This window comes from Oncorhynchus clarkii, chromosome 5 (assembly GCF_045791955.1).
Source record: "Oncorhynchus clarkii lewisi isolate Uvic-CL-2024 chromosome 5, UVic_Ocla_1.0, whole genome shotgun sequence".
Lineage (NCBI taxonomy): Eukaryota > Metazoa > Chordata > Actinopteri > Salmoniformes > Salmonidae > Oncorhynchus > Oncorhynchus clarkii.
The window spans coordinates 14,001,322-14,023,743 of record NC_092151.1 but is presented as its reverse complement, the minus strand read 5'-3'; the positions used below and the strand labels follow the sequence as shown (position 1 = coordinate 14,023,743).

The following is a 22,422-nucleotide window of genomic DNA, read 5'->3' as shown; positions in this document are numbered from 1 at the left end:
TGATGTGAGGCTAATAATTAGCTTCTTGATAAACTGAATCAGGTTAGTAACATCTGAGGTTGAAGTGAAAACATTCAAAAGGGTAGCTCCCCAGGAACCGGGTATCACCTGTTGCGTAGTGAGAGCCAGTTCCTCAAACAGCTGGTTGAAAAAAAACTGTTCCTCTGAGTTGTGGTTGAACAAGGACAATATAATGTACATCTCTGGTTTTCCTAAACATCGGCAGGACAGAATGACAACTTCAGGTAAGCTTTGTTAACAATAGCTGGTCCGTGACCTCTAATATTAAGGAAGTCTCGAGGTTGTGCTTCCCTGAGTTAGAATAAGCTGTAGACCATATTATTTACCAAGAGAGTTTTCATCTATATTTTTCATAGTTGTCTATTTATCCCCATAAAACCGATGCTGGCACTAAGACTGACCTCAACGAGCTGTATAGTGCCATACTCAAACAAGAAGATGCTCACACATAGTTGCCAGTGATTTTGTTATGCAGGGAAACTTAAATCCGTTTAAGCATGTCACCTGTGCAACTAGAGGCAAAAAACTCTAGATCACTTACACACACAGAAATGCTGTGACGTCTACTCCCGCTCCTCCCCTCCGACGTCGCCAGTATACTAACCACTGTTCCTGGCATCCTTCAATACGCACACCTGGCACCAATCATTACGTGCACCTGCACTTCATCATGAGGCACACCTGGACTCCATTACCTCACTTATTACCCTATATGTGGCACTCCCTTAGGTTCTTTACCCAGTCAGTATTGTTTCTGTGTTAAGACACCACTATGATGGTGTCTCGTTTCATGTTTGTTGGTTTATTAAACATATCACCTGCTTCTCAACTCTCAGCATCTTTGTTACAGAATACTGACTCAAACAATGGAAGCAGCAGGAAAACAGAATATCTCCCAGACAGTCGACGAGCAGGGATACCTTCTTCGTCAACACCACGACCAGCTGGCACAACTGGAGACAGCTATGGAAGAGGTTCTTCGCAGTGTGCAACATCTTGAGCATACCCGGGAGGTGTTTCAGTAAACTAGCAGAGGATACTCTACAACCAGTCGACCCAGCACAACAGCCCATTCAGCAACAAGCTCAGGTCAGTGATGCCTGTTTATCCTCCTGGATAAATATGAAGGCACCCCATCTAAATGCCGTGGCTTCCTACTTCAGTGCTCCCTCTACTTTGCGCACCAGATGGGAGCCCCCACCACCGAGAGGTCCAAGGTTGCCACGGTTATTTCTCTGCTGACGGGGCGGGTATTGGAATGTGCCACTGTTGTCTTGGAGAGAGGAGAGGAGGACCTATATTCATATGAGGGGTTCATGGCTCTGTTCAAATGTATCTTCGATCAGCAATCGGAGGGCAGCGGGACCTGAAGGCTGCCGAGTACGCACTCACCTTCCGGACAGTAGCAGCATCCAGCAGATGGAATGAGCCAGCACTTCGTACGCTCTTACTGAGCTCCCCTCTGTCGGTTTCACTGCCATTTTGGTGGTTGTGGATCGATTTTCCAAATCCTGTCATTTTATCCATCTCTCTGGTCTCCCTACTGCTCTCCAGGTCACTGCGGTACAACTCCAGCAGGTCTCCCGGCATTATGGCCTTCCGGAGGACATCGTCTCCGACCGTGGCCCCCAATTCACATCACGGGTACGGAGAACCTTTATGGAGAAACTCTAGGTCACGGTCAGCCTCACTTCCGGGCAGGTGGAGAGGATGAACCAGAGGCTGGGGAGGTTCCTGAGGAGTCACTGTCAGGACCGGCAGGGAGAGTGGGCCCGATTCCTTCCATGGGCGGAGTACGCCCATAATTCGCTACGTCACTCCTCCACTGGGCTGACCCCTTCCAGTGTGTTCTGGGTTTTCAGCCGGCCCTGGCTTCGTGGACCCCGGACCAGACCGAAGCTCCTGTGGTTGATGAGTGGTTCAGGCGCTCAGAAGTGTGGAGCGACGCTCACGTGAGACTCCAGTGTGCCGTCCACCGTCAGAAGGAGCAGGCAGACCGCCACCGGTCACTGGCACTCCCTTAGGTTCTTGTCCCAGACAACATTGCTTCTGTGTCTATGTTAAGACGTCACTACGATGTTGTCTCATTCCATGTTTGTTGGTTTATTAAACGTACCACCTGCTTCTCGACTCTCAGCGTCTTCGTTACAAATGCATACAAAGCTTTCCATTGCCCTCTATTTTGCAAATCTGACCATAACTCTATCCTCCTGATTCATGCTTGCAAACACTCAAACAGGAAGTACCGGTGAAGTTCCCAATATGGAAGTGACTACCGTATCTCACCTTCTTTTCATGTCTCCCTTCTCAGGCCAGTGGTTCCTGGTCCCCTAGCTGATGCTGTCCCCCACGACACCCCTCCACCCCCCCCCTGGACATCAAGGGGGGTCCAGCCTATGCCGTCAGATCCCTACTGGACTGCCAACGTTGTGGGGGTTGTGGAGGACAATCTGGATCCCAACATCATCCTTGATTTTCACTTTTGCCGCTGTGGCTAGAGCCGCGCGTCGGGGGTGGTACTGTCACATCTACTCCCGCTCCTCCCCTCCGGCGTTCAACGTCACCGGTATACTAACCACCGGTCCTGGCATCCATCATGCACTTGATGAGGCACACCTAGACTCCATTACCCTATATCTGGCACTCCCTTAGGTTTTTTTTCCCAAGTCAGTATTGTTTCTGTATCTATGTTAAGACGCCACTACGATGTTGTCTCGTTCCATGTTCGTTGGTTTATTAAACGTACCACCTGCTTCTCGACTCTCAGCGTCTTTGTTACAAATGCATACAAACCATCGCCCTCCATTTTGCAAATCTGACCATATCAAAATGTATTTAAAACCATATCCTCCTGATTCCTGCTTACAAGCAAAAACTCAAACAGGAAGTACCGGTAACGTGCCCAATATGGAAGTGGTCTGATGAAGAGGATGCTAAGCTACAGGACTGTTTTGCTAGCACAGACTGGAATATGTTCCAGGATTCATCCAATGGCATTGAGGTGTTTACCACATCAGTCACTGGCTTCATTAATAAGTGCATCGACGTTGTCCCCACCGTGACCATACGTACATATCCCAACCAGAAGCCATGGATTACTGGCAACATCCGAGCTAAAGGCTAGAGCTGCCGCTTTCAAGTAGCAGGACTCAAATAAATCCCGCTACGACCTCTGACGAGCCATCAAACAGCTAACGTGTCAATAAAGGACTAAGATCGAATCCTAGCATGCCGACTCTGACGCTTGTCGGATGTGGAAATGCTTGCAAACTATCACAGATTACAAAGGGAAACCCACCCGCGAGCTGCCCAGTGAAGACGTCCCATGTGGTTTAGTTGGTAGAGCATGGCGCTTGCAATGCTAAGGTTGTGGGTTCAATTCCCACAGGTGCCCATACAAAACATGTATGCACTCACGACTGTAAGTCACTCAGGATAAGAGCGTCTGCTAAATGACAAATGTATTTGATACACTGCCCATTTTGCAGGTTTTCCTACTTACAAAGCATGTAGAGGTCTGTACTTTTTTATCATAGGTACACTTCAACTGTGAGAGACGGAATCTAAAACAAAAATCCAGAAAATCACATTGTATGATTTTTAAGTAATTAATTTGCATTTTATTGCATGACAATAAATACTTATGTCATGCAAATACTTATGTCATGCAAATCTCCTCCTCTCCCCTTCTCCTTCTCCCCCTCTCCTCCTCCCCCTCTCCCCCTCTCCTTCTCCCCCTCCCTTCTCCTTCTCTCCCTCTCCCCCTCTCCTTCTCCCCCTCTCCCCCTCTCCTTCTCCCCCTCCTGGTTGAGAAGTGTATATAAATTGTAATTAGAAAGGTGGAGCAGAGAAGATACTGGAAATTACAGAGACTACAGAGTAATGACACTGGAACTGATAAGAACTCCAAGGGGGCTGACAACAATACAGACTCCCAATTTCCACCTCTTATCTCTGGGACACCACATCCAGGAACAGAGTCTGGCTGGTACTATAGCCGGGCCGGGTGGGCTTGTGAATTGGGAAATGCAGAGGAGTTTTGGCAAAAGCCTGGTTGTCTGAGGAAATAAAAGTATCCACTGGAAAATTAGCCAAGTAAGATGGGAAATGATCTAGTGACTTTCCAAACTTGTGTCAAAATAGAAATACCAGTCCCAAAATGATTACTTTGACAGCGCTCAAGTTTTCAGGATATGCAACTTTCAAAATACAGATATAACAATGGCATGAAACCATTAAAGTGGCACTCCAGTCTCCTTTTCACCTTATTTAACAACTGATATACTTAACAAAAGGCACATCTCAATAGGTGGTCCAAGCATGTCATGACATGGAACGATCCATAGACTTCTAATGTGATGGGTCCACTTACAGGGCAAGGAGAAACTAATTCAGTCAAAGCTGGTTGGCTGGTGTCTGTGGAAAGATGGGAAATTATCCTAATTTTGCTACTTAGTTTTGTCACTCACTAATAGTGCCTTCTCTTTCTAGAACTACCTTACATCAATCATACATGACCTGACCTATAAAAACAAACACACATCACACAAACCAGCACACACAGAACATGTCTGAAGTTGACCGCAAAGGATTCACACGCACGGCAGATACCTCTGAACCTACTTCAAACGTTCCGACAATAACTTGTCATTGTGACACATTTTACACAGTAAAATGGCCACTTTCGGTTGTAGATCATTATATCAAAGTGACACTAGATCATGTTTTGTATTGTGTTGCTTGCTTGCTACAATGCTACTCAATCCTGATTCAATGAGCATCCATGAAAGGCTGTTGCCCTGTGCCATGTTAATAATAGCGTCAGTGCACACATAAATACAGTTGAAGTCGGAAGTTTACATACACTTTAGCAAAATACAATTAAACTCAGTATTTCACAATTCCTGACATTTTATCCTAGTAAAAATTCCCTGTCTTAGGTCAGTTATGATCACCACTTTATTTTAAGAATGTGAAATGTCAGAATAATAGTAGAGAGAATGATTTACAGCTTTTATTTATTTCATCACATTCCCAGTGGGTCAGAAGTTTACATACACTCAATTAGTATTTGGTAGCATTGCCTTTAAATTGTTTGACCTGGGTCAAACGTTTCGGGTAGCCTTCCACAAGCTTCCCACAATAAGTTGGGTGAATTGTGGCCCATTCCTCCTGACAGAGCTGGTGTAACTGAGTCAGGTTTGTAGGCCTCCTTGCTCACACAAGCTTTATCAGTTCTGCCCACACATTTTCTATGGGTTGAGGTCAGGGCTTTGTACCTTGACTTTGTTGTCCTTAAGCCATTTTGCCACAACTTGGAAGTATGCATGGGGTCATTATCCATTTGGAAGACCCATTTGCGACCAAGCTTTAACTTCCTCACTGATGTCTTGATATGTTCTTTCAATATATCCACATCATTTTCCCTCCTCATGATGTAATCTATTTTGTGAAGTGCACCAGTCCCTCCTGGAGCAAAGCACCCCCACAACATGATGCTGCACCCCTGTACTTCACAGTTTGGATGGTGTTCTTCGGCTTGCAAGCCACCCCCTTTTTCCTCCAAACATAACGATGTTCATTATGGCCAAACAGGTCTATTTTTGTTTCATCAGACCAGAGGACATTTCTCTAAAAAGTACGATCTTTGTCTCCCTGTGCAGTTTGCAAACCATAGTCTGGCTTTTTTGGGCGGTTTTGGAGCAGTGGCTTCTTCCTTGCTGAGCGGCCTTCAGGTTATGTCGATATAGGACTCGTTTTATTATGGATATAGATACTTTTGTACCTGTTTCCTCCAGCATCTTCACAAGGTCCTTTGCTGTTGTTCTGGGATTGATTTGCACTTTTCGCACCAAAGTACGTTCATCTCTAGGTGACGGAACGCGTCTCCTTCCTGAGCGGTATGACGGCTGTGTGGTCCCATGGTGTATATACTTGCCTACTATTGTTTGTGCAGATAAACGTGGTACCTTCAGGCGCTTGGAAATTGCTCCCAAGGATGAACCAGACTTGTGGAGGTATACAATTTTTCTTCTGAGGTCTTGGCTGATTTCTTTTGATTTTCCCATGATGTCAAGCAAAGAGGCACTGAGTTTGAAGGTAGGCCTTGAAATACATCCACAGGTACACCTCCAATTGACTCAAATGATGTCAATTAGCCTATCAGAAGCTTCTAAAGCCATTACATCATTTTCTGGAATTTTCCAAGCTGTTTAAAGGCACAGTCAAGTTAGTGTATGTAAACTTCTGACCCACTGGAATTGTGATACCGTGAATTATAAGTGAAATAATCTGTCTGTAAACAACTGTTGGAACAATTACTTAAAGTAGATGTCCTAACCGACTTTCCAAAACTATAGTTTGTTAACAAGAAATGTGTGGAGTGGTTGAAAAAATTGTTTTAATGACTCCAACCTAAGTGTATGTAAACTTCCGACTTCAACTGTACAGCTACATTCTTTCTCCTGGCCAATAAGAATAAAGTACTTCACTTAGGACCTGCCTGAGTGGGCACCCTGACCTGTTCCCATGGCGAAACCATGCTGACCAAAGCCTAAAAGAGCGACCTGACCTGATAGGCTGTCTCCTCCCCACCTCCTACCCACCAACCGGTGTTAACTTACAGATTCTACCACATAACAGTAAACTGACCTAGGATCAGAGAAATAGTACAGAAGTAAAAAATCCTCACGCCACTGTCCAGATAACGTGCACACTATAGAGTGCATATCAGTTTGCATATGCGTTCAATTCAAAGGTGAACTGTAGCATATTACACAAGCATATTGTAAGCAGTCACAACAGATTCCCACACTACCACTGTCCTAGCTCTCAGTCTCCACACCAGACATCTGCAGTCAGTGATCCCCTCTCAGTCTCCACACCAAACACCTACAGTCAGTGATCCCCTCTCAGTCTCCACACCAGACACCCACAGTCAGTGATCCCCTCTCGGTCTCCACACCAGACATCTGCAGTCAGTGATCCCCTCTCAGTCTCCACACCAGACACCTACAGTCAGTGATCCCCTCTCAGTCTCCACATCAGACATCTGCAGTCAGTGATCCCCTCTCAGTCTCCACACCAGACACCCACAGTCAGTGATCCCCTCTCAGTCTCCACACCAGACACCTACAGTCAGTGATCCCCTATCAGTCTCCACACCAGACACCCACAGTCAGTGATCCCCTCTCAGTCTCCACACCAGACACCTACAGTCAGTGATCCCCTATCAGTCTCCACACCAGACACCCACAGTCAGTGATCCCCTCTCAGTCTCCACACCAGACACCTACAGTCAGTGATCCCCTCTCAGTCTCCACATCAGACATCTGCAGTCAGTGATCCCCTCTCAGTCTCCACACCAGACACCCACAGTCAGTGATCCCCTCTCAGTCTCCACACCAGACACCTGCAGTCAGTGATCCCCTCTCAGTCTCCACACCAGACACCCACAGTCAGTGATCCCCTCTCAGTCTCCACACCAGACACCTACAGTCAGTGATCCCCTATCAGTCTCCACACCAGACACCCACAGTCAGTGATCCCCTCTCAGTCTCCACATCAGACATCTACAGTCAGTGATCCCCTATCAGTCTCCACACCAGACACCCACAGTCAGTGATCCCCTCTCAGTCTCCACACCAGACACCTACCAGGTGGTCCAGTATGAGAGGAACATCCAGCATGCACATCATCATGGGCTGGACCAGGGCTCGGTGGAGGCTGAAGGGGGACTTGGACCCCATGCGGCCCCAGGGACAGAGTCTTGGCTTGGGCTTGGGTGGTAGGGCGCCCCTGGCTGGGGCTGTGGTCCTCTAGTTCTCAGAGCGAAGCTGAACCAAAGAGATCTCTCCTTATGAGTCTTCTGCTGCACTTTCCTTTATCTATTTTTCTCACTTGTTGTTTTCCAAAATGAACGAAGGGGAAAAATGTCAAAAGTAGACCAAGTAGACGCCTCTTCTTTCTACTCAGACTTTTTCTTTCCTGTCTCTCTCTCCTTGTCTCTTTCTCCTTCCCTTCTCTCTCTCTCCTTGTTTCTTTCTCCTTCCCTTCTCTCTCTCCTTGTCTCCTTCTCCGTCTTTCTCTCTCTTCTTGTCTTTTTCTCGTTCTTCGTCTCTCTCCTTGTCTCTTTCTCCTTCCCGTCTCTCTCTCTCCTTGTCTCCTCTGTCTCGCTCTCTCCTTGTCTCTTTCTCTTTCCCGTCTCTCTCTCTCCTTGTCTCTTTCTCTTTCCCGTCTCCCTCTCTCCTGGTCTCCTTCTACGTCTCTCTCTCCTTGTCTCCTCCTCCGCCACTCTCACTCCTTGTCTCCTCCTCCGCCACTCTCTCTCCTTCTCCGTCTCTCTCTCCTTGTCTCCTCTGTCTCTCTCTCTCCTTGTCTCTTTCTCTTTCCCGTCTCCCTCTCTCCTGGTCTCCTTCTCCGTCTCTCTCTCCTTGTCTCCTCCTCCGCCAGTCTCTCTCCTTGTCTTTTCCTTGGTCTTAAAGTCGCTGTAAGATCCTTATGACATGCTGCTTGCTACACGTTAGAGCACGCCTGTCCACTACTTTGAGACACTCACACATTGTAAACCTTAAAGGAGTGCTGGGGTGTAGGAGGCGAATCAGCGAGCAGGTACTCACCACTCCCTCGCTCTCCTCTCTGAACAGCTGCTGATAGAAGGCTATGGAGTGTTACTGGAGAGTGTGTGTGTGTGTGTGTGTGTGTGTGGTGTTTGTATGAGCCAGGGGCTAGAGAGAGAGAGGACTATTAATGATTGAGTACCAGAGAGGGAAGAAAACAGGCTTCTACATGCTTTCTTTTCCAAGGGACCTCTGTTGCCAAGGTCAGTGGTGATGCTTTGTGTGTGTGTGATCATCTAACATAAACATCTACGACACAACAGACAAATCATGTATGTGTGTTGGTGTGTGTGTGTGCCTACAGTGCTGAGGGCCATGGCTGACCAGTTTAAGAGCACTGCATTGGGAAATGTATGCATGAGCATGGAATATACAGTCAGCAGTCTCTTTCCACTGCACATAGCACAAAAAGAGCACTCTAACACGGCTGTTTTTCCTGTTCTATGCGTCTCTCTCATGTGTAAGGTTACCTGATGGCATGCCTGAACCATAAAACACCACATCAGCCACCGAATTCGGAAGTCACTGTTAAAGTATAATTACACAGGACAAGGTGCCTCGCAAATTCACCACTAAGTACACTTCACCTGCTCTTAAAAATGTTCTGTAAATTTGTGATGAATGTTAATTCTACACAAAAGCATAACTGGGACACAACAACAGACCGGGGTAGAATGAAATATGGGAGGGATCATCCGGGGTAGAACGAAATATGGGGGGATCTTCCGGGTAGAACGAAATATGGGGGGATCATCCGGGGTAGAACGAAATATGGGGGGATCATCCGGGGTAGAACGAAATATGGGGGGATCATCCGTGGTAGAACAAAATATGGGGGGATCATGATATGGGGGTTGATCTGGGATGTGCATCCAGGACGTCCAGAGTGGAATATGTACGGGATGGGAACTAGCTCCACAGTGCTATTCCAGTTATGACTCAGATTTACCACAGACCGGAATGTGATACAGGACTGTAATAAAGGAGGCTTACTCCATCTAAATGCTTTGCTCTTTTGAAAATGTGCCTCTGCCAGACACTTCTAATGATTATCAGTGTATAATCCCGCCTCGGGGGAAATGTGGACATTAAGATGAATGCGGTATCACACAGAGACCAGACGCGCTTTCTTATCACATAACAAATGTCAAATTCCCTCGCTGGATGATAGCTATCAAGTCTGACGCAAAGCCGGTTGTCAGGATTGTGTTATCTCACCTTTCATCAGAGCGTGAGGTGGCAGTATGAAGGCAAACAAGGCTTGACTTCAGAGAGTCAGTGCCAAGGAGCATGGGGATCAAGGGATAGATAGCAATTATGATGATGAGGGCAAACTAAACGGATAGCTGAGGTGAAAAGGTCAAATAATTAATTGGATATATAGAGAGTTTATGGACAGAAACAGTAATGGGTGGATTAAAGAGAGAAGATGGAGGGGAAATGCATAAACTGACAGTAAATAAAGTGACTCAAACAAAGGATGGATGAGAACGCAGACAAACTAATTACAAACCAAGAGCTTGGGGGTAAGACTCTGTGCACCAGGTATGTTAGGAAGCAGCAGCAGAACCCATATTAAGATGCAGAAGCCAAACTCAGCCGACGCCGCGGAGCTTCCGTCGTTATGGAGACGGCCGAGCACTCATGCGCACTACCAGCCCTGCCCGTGTGAGTTTTGACTGCCGGCCAAGACACCAAGGCACTCCTCCAAGATGGACACGTCCAAAATGGTAAATGTCTCATCCTGCTTTACAAAATGTTGGTAATTCTCCAAAACCTTTCAGGCACCTCTCATGTCTTGAACATGTTTAGCCTGACAAGGAGGGAGTGCTCACTGGACAAAAAGCAAATGTTCCCGGAGCATCAAGGAGAACCCGGAACAAATGTTTAGGGAATGTTCTTTAAACCTCTATAACCTAAAGCCCAAGTAAGATTCTGGCATATTACATAAATCTACAGTAAAAATAAGTACCAAGGGCTAGGAAGACCAACGTGTTTGGGATTCCATGTCATGTGACAGGAAGTGTGAAGGATCTGGGGTCTGTTCACTGGATGATAAGTCAACTCCACTTCCTGTGGGTCATATGCTCGGTCCCATATTTATCTCCAGCTCTTTGCCTGATACCCCTTCGGTAGAAAATAAGAACATAGCTCCACCTACACCTACCGAGGTGTGATGATGGTGGTCAGGCACATCTCCATCATCATATGTTTCTATCTGCATTTCACTTCCTGAGTGTGCTGGCCACATCTTCCCCCATCCATACAGACATGTATCATGTCAACACTCCACAGAGGATCACATTTAAGTGCATGCTATATGCTTCACAACTTAATCCAAAAGTACATCATCACAGTGAGATAGCAGCTTCCTCCAGGGAAGCCCAGGTGTAGGGATGGAGCAGCCTCCTTCCTCTCTCTGACAGACGACAGGAGACAGAGAGGTGTGTGTGTTTGACCTGCGTCTACTCAACTGGAAGGAGAAAATGGTTGCTGTGTCAAAGAGCAGCTAAACCGGGATTCGACGATGTGGCAAAACAAGCGCTAGGCTACACACACCACCTCCTTTGTTCACATACTGTCCCTGACTGGCCAGGTGCAGTGACTGGCCAGCTGCCATGGCAACAAAGTGACCATTCCCTGCCCCCCCTCCTTAAGACACAATAGGCAGAGAGATATTTATTGAGGCCTCATTGGCAGCCCCCGTAATTACAGCTTTGCTATTCACATAGTTGTTTTGTTAGAAAGGGGACGTTGACTTTCTAGCTACAGGCATTTTCATGTCTCATGTCAACTCTTCATCATGTAATAAATACTACCACGTCTGACGAGGCATATATGAGACGCATTCATGCGTTTTGTCTCAGGGAAGACCCCTCGGGGGTCCTCCCAGCCGCCGAATCACAAAAGCTTATCCCCGTTGAGAGGCTTTCAACAATTAACGAGCGGCGCGTCTGACTGGCAGAGTGGAAAACAACTGTCTGTCAGAGAGATGGAGATGGGCTCACAGCCAAGAAGCTTCTCAGCCATCTGATGTCCTGATCCCCAATGTCTCCAGAACAGTCTAACAAGCCACCCCAGCACAGGGGAGGCCAAAGGTCAGGAGTCAGGTCAGGGGTCGTTATAGAGGCAGAACAGACACACATAAAACTGCAACAACCCACAGACGTGTCTTGCAGCAACAACAGATTATGAGACTATGATCGTCCTTTAAGATTCAAGACTTGACTGACTTATTCAAAGACTTGAGACTTGACTTCTGGCTCAATGACTTGAGACTCAACTCAGAGTCGTGCTCAATGACTTGAGACTTGTCCCAGAGTCATGGTCAATGACTTGAGAGACATAGGATGCCTTGAGAGACTTGAGTCTGACTCATCCTCAAATGCTTGAGACTTTACTCTGAATCATGCTCAAAGACTTGAGACTTTATTTATTTAACCTTTATTTAACTAGGCAAGTCAGTTAAGAACAAATTCTTATTTACAATGACGGCCTACCCCAGCCAAACACTAACCCGGAGGAAGCTGGGCCAATTGTGATGCCGCCCTATGGGACGCCCAATCACGGCCGGTTGTAATACAGCCTGGAATCAAACCAGGGTCTGTTGTGATGCCTCTACCACTGAGATGCAGTGCCTTAGACGACTGTGCCACTCGGTTCAACTCTGGTTGACTATGGTTCGTGACTCTGGTTTGTGCTCAAAGACTTGACTCGAACTTGCCCTAAGTGACTTCTGGACAGGTCTGGCACAGTCTCACTGATTTGCAGTGCAAGATGATACATCTATCAGGACCAATCTCTCTCTTTATAGCGACACGTGTTTTGATGAATTGTGGCTATTATTGTGTCATAACTCAATGTACATGCTCTTTGTCTCTGAGACTTCGTGTACCACAGTGAAACAGGGTGGGCTTTGGACATCAACAGCATATATCCTCCCTGTTCCACCAACCTTTACTCCTATCTGTTTACCTTTTCTCAGCTAACCGCTGACAGATCCATTGTCGGGTTTCATTACAAGCGCATTGAGGAGAAGTCACAGGGTCTGGCGCCAGAAGCTGAAATGTTAGCTCTGAAAAAAGATTGAGTGGGAGGTTGGAGGTTGGTGCTTTATGTCCTTTATGACGTATGATATCATGATCATCCTCCCTTGGCCTTTCATAGTCTGCAAGTCATCCCACCTGGTCAACCCCTCCATGAATGTTCCTCCATTTGGCTCTCATCACCCTTAATTCAGGACGGATGCTTCCACACCCTATCCCTGTACTGTACAGCACACACTGTCCATGCTGTACACAGTCATAAAGGATGTGCTTCCTTGAGCCCTCAGCAAGGGAAGCATGGTAGAGGGGAAACATGGCGATAGTGATTCATGTCATTTATGGGGTTAGCACAGAAAACAGGAGTAAGTTATAAACCAGTGTTTACCCTGCCAGATATAATTGAGGGGAACAATGCATGTAAACTTTCCATCCGTCTTTATTTGTCCAGTTACACTCACTCACTACTCCAACCTTAAATCCAAGCATATGTACAATGCTATAATTTGCACATAAAATATGTATCAATGTCGAAAACACACAAAAACACACACAAACTTTATATACAATTATAGCATTGTACAGTTTGATTGGTGCAGCCAGGCATAACCAATCAACCCCATGACCAGAGGGGCCTAGAGTCTGATCTACCACCATTATCACACTGAAGCAAAACATGCCCACCGCTTCTATAGCAACGAGGGAAAAATAAATGATGTCACCGCTATAAGTTACTGAAGAAAGGCACAGATATAAATACTCCAAGGCATTAATAGTATCTGCTTTCTACCAGACCAGAATAAAGCATCAGCAGCTGATGCTGTTGATGTAGCAGATAATTAAATGTGTTTTTTTCTAATAAAGACAAGGTACAGTTGGGCAAAAAAAGTATTTAGTCAGCCACCAATTGTGCAAGTTCTCCCACTTAAAAAGATGAGAGAGGCCTGTAATTTTCATCATAGGTACACTTCAACTATGACAGACAAAATTAGAAAAGAAAATCCAGAAAACACATTGTAGGATTTTTAATGAATTTATTTGCAAATTATGGTGGAAAATAAGTATATGGTCACCTACAAACAAGCAAGATTTATGGCTCTCACAGACCTGTAAATTCTTATTTAATAGGCTCCTATGTCCTCCACTAGTTACCTGTATTAATGGCACCTGTTTGAACTTGCTATCAGTATAAAAGACACCTGTCCACAACCTCAAACAGTTACACTCCAAACTCCACTATGGCCAAGACCAAAGAGCTGTCAAAGGACACCAGAAACAAAATTGTAGACCTGCACCAGGCTGGGAAGACTGAATCTGCAATAGGTAAGCAGCTTGGTTTGAATAAATCAACTGTGGGAGCAATTATTAGGAAATGGAAGACATACAAGACCACTGATAATCTCCCTCGATCTGGGGCTCCACGCAAGATCTCACCCTGTGGGGTCAAAATGATCACAAGAACGGTGAGCAAAAATCCTAGAACCACACGGGGGGACCTAGTGAATGACCTGCAGAGAGCTGGGACCAAAGTAACAAAGCCTACCATCAGTAACACACACTATGTCCCCCTGCTTAAGCCAGTACATGTCCAGGCTCATCTGAAGTTTGCTAGAGAGCATTTGGATGATCCAGAAGAAGATTGGGAGAATGTCATATGGTCAGATGAAACCAAAATATAACTTTTTGGTAAAAACTCAACTCGTCGTGTTTGGAGGACAAAGAATGCTGAGTTGCATCCAAAGAACACCATACCTACTGTGAAGCATGGGGGTGGAAACATCATGCTTTGGGGCTGTTTTTCTGCAAAGGGACCAGGACGACTGATCCGTGTAAAGGAAAGAATGAATGGGGCCATGTATCGTGTATCGTGAGTGAAAACCTCCTTCCATCAGCAAGGGCATTGAAGATGAAATGTGGCTGGGTCTTTCAGCATGACAATGATCCCAAACACACCGCCCGGGCAACGAAGGAGTGGCTTCGTAAGAAGCATTTCAAGGTTCTGGAGTGGCCTAGCCAGTCTCCAGATCTCAACCCCATAGAAAATCTTTGGAGGGAGTTGAAAGTCCGTGTTGCCCAGCAACAGCCCCAAAACATCACTGCTCTAGAGGAGATCTGCATGGAGGAATGGGCCAAAATACCAGCAACAGTGTGTGAAAACCTTGTGAAGACTTACAGAAAACATTTGACCTCTGTCATTGCCAACAAAGGGTATATAACAAAGTATTGAGATAAACTTTTGTTATTGACCAAATACTTATTTTCCACCATAATTTGCAAATAAATTCATAAAAAATCCTACAATGTGATTTTCTGGATTTTTGTTCTCATTTTGTCTGTCATAGTTGAAGTGTACCTATGATGAAAATTACAGGCCTCTCTCATCTTTTTTAAGTGGGATAACTTGCACAATTGGTGGCTGACTAAATACTTTTTTGTCCCACTGTACATCTGGGGCGTCCGGGAACACCATGCACAGCCAATCAAGGCGACAGCACTGCAGACAGGCACACAAACAGCGCCTCGGTCGTGACACTATTGTTAGTGGCAAATGACCTGTGTTCTGTTGGGCATTGCCTACCGTCTGTGAGGGGGGTGTAAACCAGGTGCAGCCTATCATTCAATTAGCAACCAAGGGACAGAGGCACAAATGAGCTCAAAACGCTGGGGGAGAAGCCTCACCCAGCACTACATAAGGCCTTTTCAGAAGGAAGGAACAAAGTGAGAAAATGGAATGAGGTGCAGAGAGATGCATCCCAATACTAAAAAATAGACTATCCTGGATAGTAATGCAAATAGTAGTTGCTACATTATCTTGTCAGTAAACATGTTATCTTAACTCACATCTCTTTGCCTCATCCATACAGCTAACAACACAACAGTTGGTGTCAGCAGTGGGATCGAGCACTGCAGGTATAGTCACAACAAATGAAGAACTGACTACCACACAGGGTTCTTCGGCTAGCTAACTTTAGCATATTCACTAGCTTGCACAGCAAACTAATTCATTGTGATTGAATTATAATGTCAATACTAGCTACAGTGGTTAGCTAGCTTGGAGGTAGTATTTAGTGTTGTGTGCATTGTGTCTGTGCACTTAGCTAGCTACAATCCCATAGCCTACATTTCATTTGAAATATGACTGGCTCATGACATTTAATAATGTATTTACAAAGAAAATGCCCCATTTATTTTTGTTGTCACTCCTGTTGGCCTCCCCACGTGGGAGTTTCTGCTCTCTGATTGGCTCAAAGTCAAGTTATTGGCCACTGACGAGCATTGCGATTCTACAATTGCAAATGCCAGGTTCGTCGCTAGCGGGTCGGCACGCAGCGGGCACCATTTTTGTTCTAGCTAGAGAAAAAACATTTTTGGTTGCAGGTAGAACCCTTTTAGTTCAAAGTAGAACCCTTTTGGGTTCCATGTAGAACCATTTCTACAGAAGGTTCTACATAGAACCCAAAAGGGCTCTACCTGGAACCCAAAAGTGTTCTCCTATGGGAACAGCTAGCTAAACATTTGGCTATGGACTTGCACTGGCAGTATGGGATTATGGAGAGTGAATTAAATTGTTTCTTCGTCGTCTTGCTAGGTAGTTAGCTGTGGCCATCTGGCTAGTATCAACAAGGGCTTTCCACAAAATAGCAACATTAGAGCAGCTAGCAAGCTAACATTGGGTTCTAGACCATTAACTAAGCAACACAGAAGGACATGCATTGCCAAACAACGCTACTGCCACCTTCTGGTCTGGAGTATTTTAACAAGGCTGAGTGGCTGACGACTTCAAGTTATTTGCTGTGTGAACACAAAAGAGATTATACTAAGTACTGTCTGCAGGCAAATGTTTTACAATCCTTCCGGTGTCTCTGGGCTATTCGTCAGTGAGTGAGAGAAAGCAAGTGAGAGAGAGAGAAAGAAATAGAGAGAAAAAATATGAAATAGAGAGACAGAGAAACAGAGAAACAGAGAGAGAGAGAGTGTGTATGTTTGCTTGTTCTGTGATTGATATTGAAGGTTAATCAGTGAGAGTGAGGGGTGTGTGCATAATAATATGTATTTGTGAGTGTATAGATGTCACCAGTGACATAACTACTCTGTATAACACATTCAAGCCAAACCAAACCAATCAAACGCACCCAATCAAAACACACCAAACCAAACAAACACATTGACTAGGCTAAAACTAGACTTTTATCATTATTTCCTTTCCGCAGTTTCAGGCTTCTCTACGATAACTCCACGGACGGCTACAAAACGACAACACATTTAAGCTTCAAGCAGCTCTCACTACTAGCCTACATGAGGATGGCACAACACCTTCGGCCCCTCGCGGTCATACACACTAACACCCAGGCAGAAACAACAACTAGTGTCCCCTCACATTGTGACAGCGTGACCTTAGGCTGGTGACCAGAGGTCAGACTCCATTCAACTCCTCGTATTGTCTCCTTGCCAAAGGAAGTGGCGTTTACCCGCCCTCACGTTCTTCATGATTGCACCCCTTTGTCTGCCTATGAGCGTAATGGAGGCAAAAAAACTAAAACATGAACAAAGGTCTCGACAAGTAGACCACGCGCAGCTACGAGAAACCATGTTAACGGTTGATTGTAACGGACAGAACATTTTTGTGCGACCATTGGCCAATGAACCGCAAGTGTCGCTCATGGTTCGTGGTTGCTCATCAGCTACACTGCTGGTAATTAGATCATATTCATATCGTTGACCTTGAGTTCATTATAATGAGAGAGAGGGGATTGGGATTATGGGAAGGTGGCTGGCTGGCCCTTTGTGACATCATCCCCTGTAGTGGTTGGTTGGGGGAGTTGTTGATGATGATTGATGAGGGCAGTGTGTCATGTGACTTCCCATAAAGCACGGATGACTGTCAGGCCCTATTCCTAGAGGAGCTGACACCATAGAATTACAATGGGTATAAAATACATTACAATTCAAATCCATGTTCTGTGATGTGTGGTTTGGTGGCCATGTTGGGTGTACTATTTGGACTGTTTGGTTAATTGATAGTTATCCCATCCTTATTCGGAAATTTGTTTGGATATGTGTTCTCTGTGGCCATTGCAAGGAATGCATAAATGTACACAATGTACAAATAGAATGAACTCACTGACAATTCGTAATATCACGTTCACCAAATCAGCATGATACTGTGAAAAGCTGTAAAGTTCATTAACCGTATTCATGATGATTATTTTCCCATTGCTCATGTACCTCTGCTTTCATTTCACAAAGCAGGTTTCATGTCCTGTGAACACGTGCAACTTTTTTCAGCCTTATTATAACATTCTTCTCCTGAGCTTTCAAAATAAGTCCCTGCATACAAGTACCAGCACAGCAAGCAGAAACATCTGGAAAAGACCAGCTCACACTGTAAACCAGTGGTTCTCAAACCTCTCCTCAGGGACCCCCAGTCGTTCCATGTATTTCATCTATTCCAGAGTTAGCACACCTGAGTCAACTTACCAACTAATCATCAACCCTGAATGTGAATCGGGTGAGCTAGTTCAAGGCTACAGCAAAGATATGAAACGTCTGGGGGTCACAGAGGAGAGGTTTGAGAACCACAGCTGTAAACAGTTGGGTCGGGCAACAATTCACCGGAGTGACAGAGACACCTACTGGACATACCAGGTCACACAACTCTATCTCAGTTGGTTCCAATGTATCGTCCAACTCACACCAAAACCTGAAGCACCTACTTCCTCATGTTAACCCAAGCAATAGAAGATATGTAGATAGTTAACTTGTGTAAATTATACTTAGGAGCTATTTAAGTTGTGATGGTCACATAGCCTACAAACTAAAAACTATATTTGTGAAACCCCACGAATGCATAATAATTTCTTACAGCCATCCTTTTCAAGTCGTCTCCTACAATGCACTCATTTTTGAAGGCAGTGCAACGGCAGTGAGTACAGTTCTGGCTAAGTGAATTGGAGGACTCCCCATTTTCCCCCAGTGGTCCGAGCTGGGCTGTCTGCCAACGGGGGCTTAGGTCCACAGGCTTGGCTGTCTAACCTGTTAGCATAGCAACGCTCTTGCAAAGGGGGCAGCAGAGGACACAGAGTGTGTGATCTGTTTTATAGGGGCTACTCTAAAGTTTATGTTCACACTATACTGTACATAGGCTGCCATTTCTGAAGTCAGACGTACTAGTACTAGGCAACATGCGTGCACACACACACACTCACAAATACAAACACATATATCTGTTTTCGAGAACACTGATTCTCATAACCAAAAGTTTACTAAGGGTCACAGACAGCAGTGTCAATCTCCGGTTCCTGTGTCAAATTACAAACACATTATAAGTGGGGGGGTCCTACAGTGCTTCCTGTAACACAGACGCACGCGTGCACACACAAGCATGCATCCACGCATGCACGCACGCACACACACAGCAATACTTTGGTTGCACAGAGAGAGACTGATCTGGCTGGGGTGAATGGGTGTGCTTGGCCGCACACTGAGACTGATCTGGCTGGGGTGAATGGGTGTGCTTGGCCGCACAATGAGACTGATCTGGCTGGGGTGAATGGGTGTGCTTGGCCGCACAATGAGACTGATCTGGCTGGGGTGAATGGGTGTGCTTGGCCGCACAATGAGACTGATCTGCTGGGGTGAATGGGTGTGCTTGGCCGCACAATGAGACTGATCTGGCTGGGGTGAATGGGTGTGCTTGGCCGCACAATGAGACTGATCTGGCTGGGGTGAATGGGTGTGCTTGGCCGCACAATGAGACTGATCTGCTGGGGTGAATGGGTGTGCTTGGCCGCACAATGAAACTGATCTGGCTGGGGTGAATGGGTGTGCTTGGCCACACAATGAGACTGATCTGGCTGGGGTGAATGGGTGTGCTTGGCCGCACAATGAGACTGATCTGGCTGGGGTGAATGGGTGTGCTTGGCCGCACAATGAGACTGATCTGGCTGGGGTGAATGGGTGTGCTTGGCCGCACAATGAGACTGATCTGGCTGGGGTGAATGGGTGTGCTTGGCCGCAAAATAAGACTGATCTGGCTGGGGTGAATGGGTGTGTATGGCCGCACAATGAGACTGATCTGGCTGGGGTGAATGGGTGTGCTTGGCCGCACAATAAGACTGATCTGGCTGGGGTGAATGGGTGTGCTTGGCCACACAATGAGACTGATCTGGCTGGGGTGAATGGGTGTGCTTGGCCGCACAATAAGACTGATCTGGCTGGGGTGAATGGGTGTGCTTGGCCACACAATGAGACTGATCTGGCTGGGGTGAATGGGTGTGCTTGGCTGCACAATAAGACTGATCTGGCTGGGGTGAATGCGTGTGCTTGGCCACACAATGAGACTGATCTGGCTGGGGTGAATGGGTGTGCTTGGCCGCACAATAAGACTGATCTGGCTGGGGTGAATGGGTGTGCTTGGCCACACAATGAGACTGATCTGGCTGGGGTGAATGGGTGTGCTTGGCCGCACAATGAGACTGATCTGGCTGGGGTGAATGGGTGTGCTTGGCCACACAATGAGACTGATCTGGCTGGGGTGAATGGGTGTGCTTGGCCACACAATGAGACTGATCTGGCTGGGGTGAATGGGTGTGCTTGGCCGCACAATGAGACTGATCTCCAATCAGACAAATCGTATGAAAGAGAAGGAAAGCAGAAAGAGCCACAGTCTGTAAGATTTCTACTAATTTTAACTAATGAAATAGCCTACACCCCTTGATTTGGAAAAATATGACTTCAAAATAGCTTCATAATCAGATTAGTACAGCTGTCTTATTGAGTCATGCTTAAAAATGAAGACCTACTACTGCATTCATGTTTTTGTTGTCATAGGAGGCTTGCAGAGTGTAGCTTTAAAGACTAAAGGAACAGAGAGAAACAGAGATTGGAAGTGTAGCTAATCGAGGACATGAAGTTTCTGAAAATGTACAAAGTGTCTATCTATCGATCGCTCCCAGATACATTCCAACGCAGCATCTGTCACTCTACCCTCTTATCTGTTATTTATTGACCTGGCTCTAGCTCAAGCCCAGCGAGACTTCACAATCTCACACCTACAACTGCCTCCAGCCCATTCGTTCCCATTCAGACTGCCAGAGAATGAGACCTAAACTGAAACTGCTTCCCAGTTCCCACACTGAGTTAGCCTAACATTAGCACCACAAGTTAAAGGTGTACCATACTTTACCATACTGAGGCCTCAAGATGTGGGAATATCCAGCCTGGTCTCAGAGCATTACGTATTATTCTGATGCAAAATGTATGATATGGTATGAATTCTAACGTTAGCTAGGCTAAGGGTTAGGGGTCAGGGGTCAGGGTTAAGCTTAGTGTTAAGTTTAGGAGTTAGATTAAAGGGTTAGGGGAAGGGTTAGCTAACTTGTTAAGTAGTTTCAAAGTAGCTAAAAAGCACTAAGTAGTTGAAAAGTTTCTAAAATGCTAAAGTTGGCCGTGATAACATTCAAACTTGCAACATTATGATCGCTAGAAGTTTACGTTATACGCCCACCCATCCAACCACCCTACTTAATTAACCATCTGTCTTAGTAACCATACCAAACGTAACATACAGGATTTACATTTACATCTAGTCTATGAGACCAGGCTGGTTATCCAATGTTGCAGTGCTGCACCCGCTAATGTCTTGTGGCCATTAAATACAAGTCCTCCAGGTAATAGTGAAAGGAAGATCTGGGTAAAATGCATTTGAGGAGCTCCAAGGTAATCGGACCAATGTATAATGCATTAAGATTAATAAATAAGTATAATATAAGTATAAGTAAATAGTTTCATATCACCAAACTCGTAGAACTGGTGTGGTAGTGCCGCTCCAGGCCTGGAGTTGGAGAACTCTGCAGTAGAGGCAAGGCCCAAGGGAACAGCACAACCACCTACTCCTTCTGCGACCCCCAGAGTCGGACCAACAAACAAACCAACGATGGCCCCCCACGGCCCCCCAGTGCTCACCCCTTCGGACCTTCCCAAAACACGTGCAACAAATGGAGCCTCCAGGGCCGGAATCTCAATGGATTTTTAATGCCTTAGGAGGTGAAATGGAACAGTATTACTCTGTGGCCAACAGGTCATATGACATGGATGGAGTGTGAGAGGATGATGAGGTTGGGTCTAATGCGCTTACGTGACTTCCTCTCCTCGTCTCCTACACGTGTTGCCTTTGGATTGATTCCTTCTTGTAAATGTTTTGTGACATTCCATCATATCACGGGCTCCCAAGTGGTACACCGGTCTAAGGCACTGCATCTCAGTGCTAGAGGTGTCACTACAGACCCTGGTTCGATTCCAGGCTGTATCACAACCGGATGTGATTTGGAGTCCCATAGGGCGGGACACAATTGGCCCAGTATTGTCCGGGTTTGTAAATAAGAATTTGTTCTTAACTGACTTGCCAAGTTAAATGAAGTTTAAATACCAGGGAGTCATTTCAATAGCTGAGGGTCTTGGCTTGATGGTCCTTTCTAGTGACTCTTTGGTGGCAGGTAGCCTAGCGGTTAGAGCATTGGGCCAGTAACCGAAAGGTTGCTTGTTCAAATACAAGGTGAAAAGTATGTCGATGTGATCTTGAGAAAGGCACTTAACCCTAATCCAGGGGCGCCATACTACTATGGCTGTAAAACTGCATATATCCGGTGTATGTGACAAAACATTTTATTTTATTTGTATTTTTTAGTGTAGAGGAAATGTGGTGGAGGATCACTTCCTTAATACCCTCATAACCTCCCTCA

The 22,422-nt window shown here is 45.8% G+C and overlaps 1 protein-coding gene across 2 annotated transcripts in view; it reads right to left on the bottom strand.

The window, feature by feature from the left end:
• The window catches only part of LOC139408389 (ral guanine nucleotide dissociation stimulator-like), a 100,049-nt gene that overhangs the window by 76,873 nt on the left and 754 nt on the right, over positions 1–22,422 (bottom strand). The window contains exon 1 of one of the 2 annotated variants that reach the window (XM_071152195.1): positions 7,677–7,861. The exons of the other annotated variant lie outside the window; for it this stretch is intronic. Within the exon in view, the coding sequence (XP_071008296.1) occupies positions 7,677–7,769 (93 nt within the window). The 5' untranslated portion in view covers positions 7,770–7,861. Of the gene's footprint in view, positions 1–7,676; positions 7,862–22,422 lie in introns of those variants that run through there. 2 annotated transcript variants of the gene reach the window in all.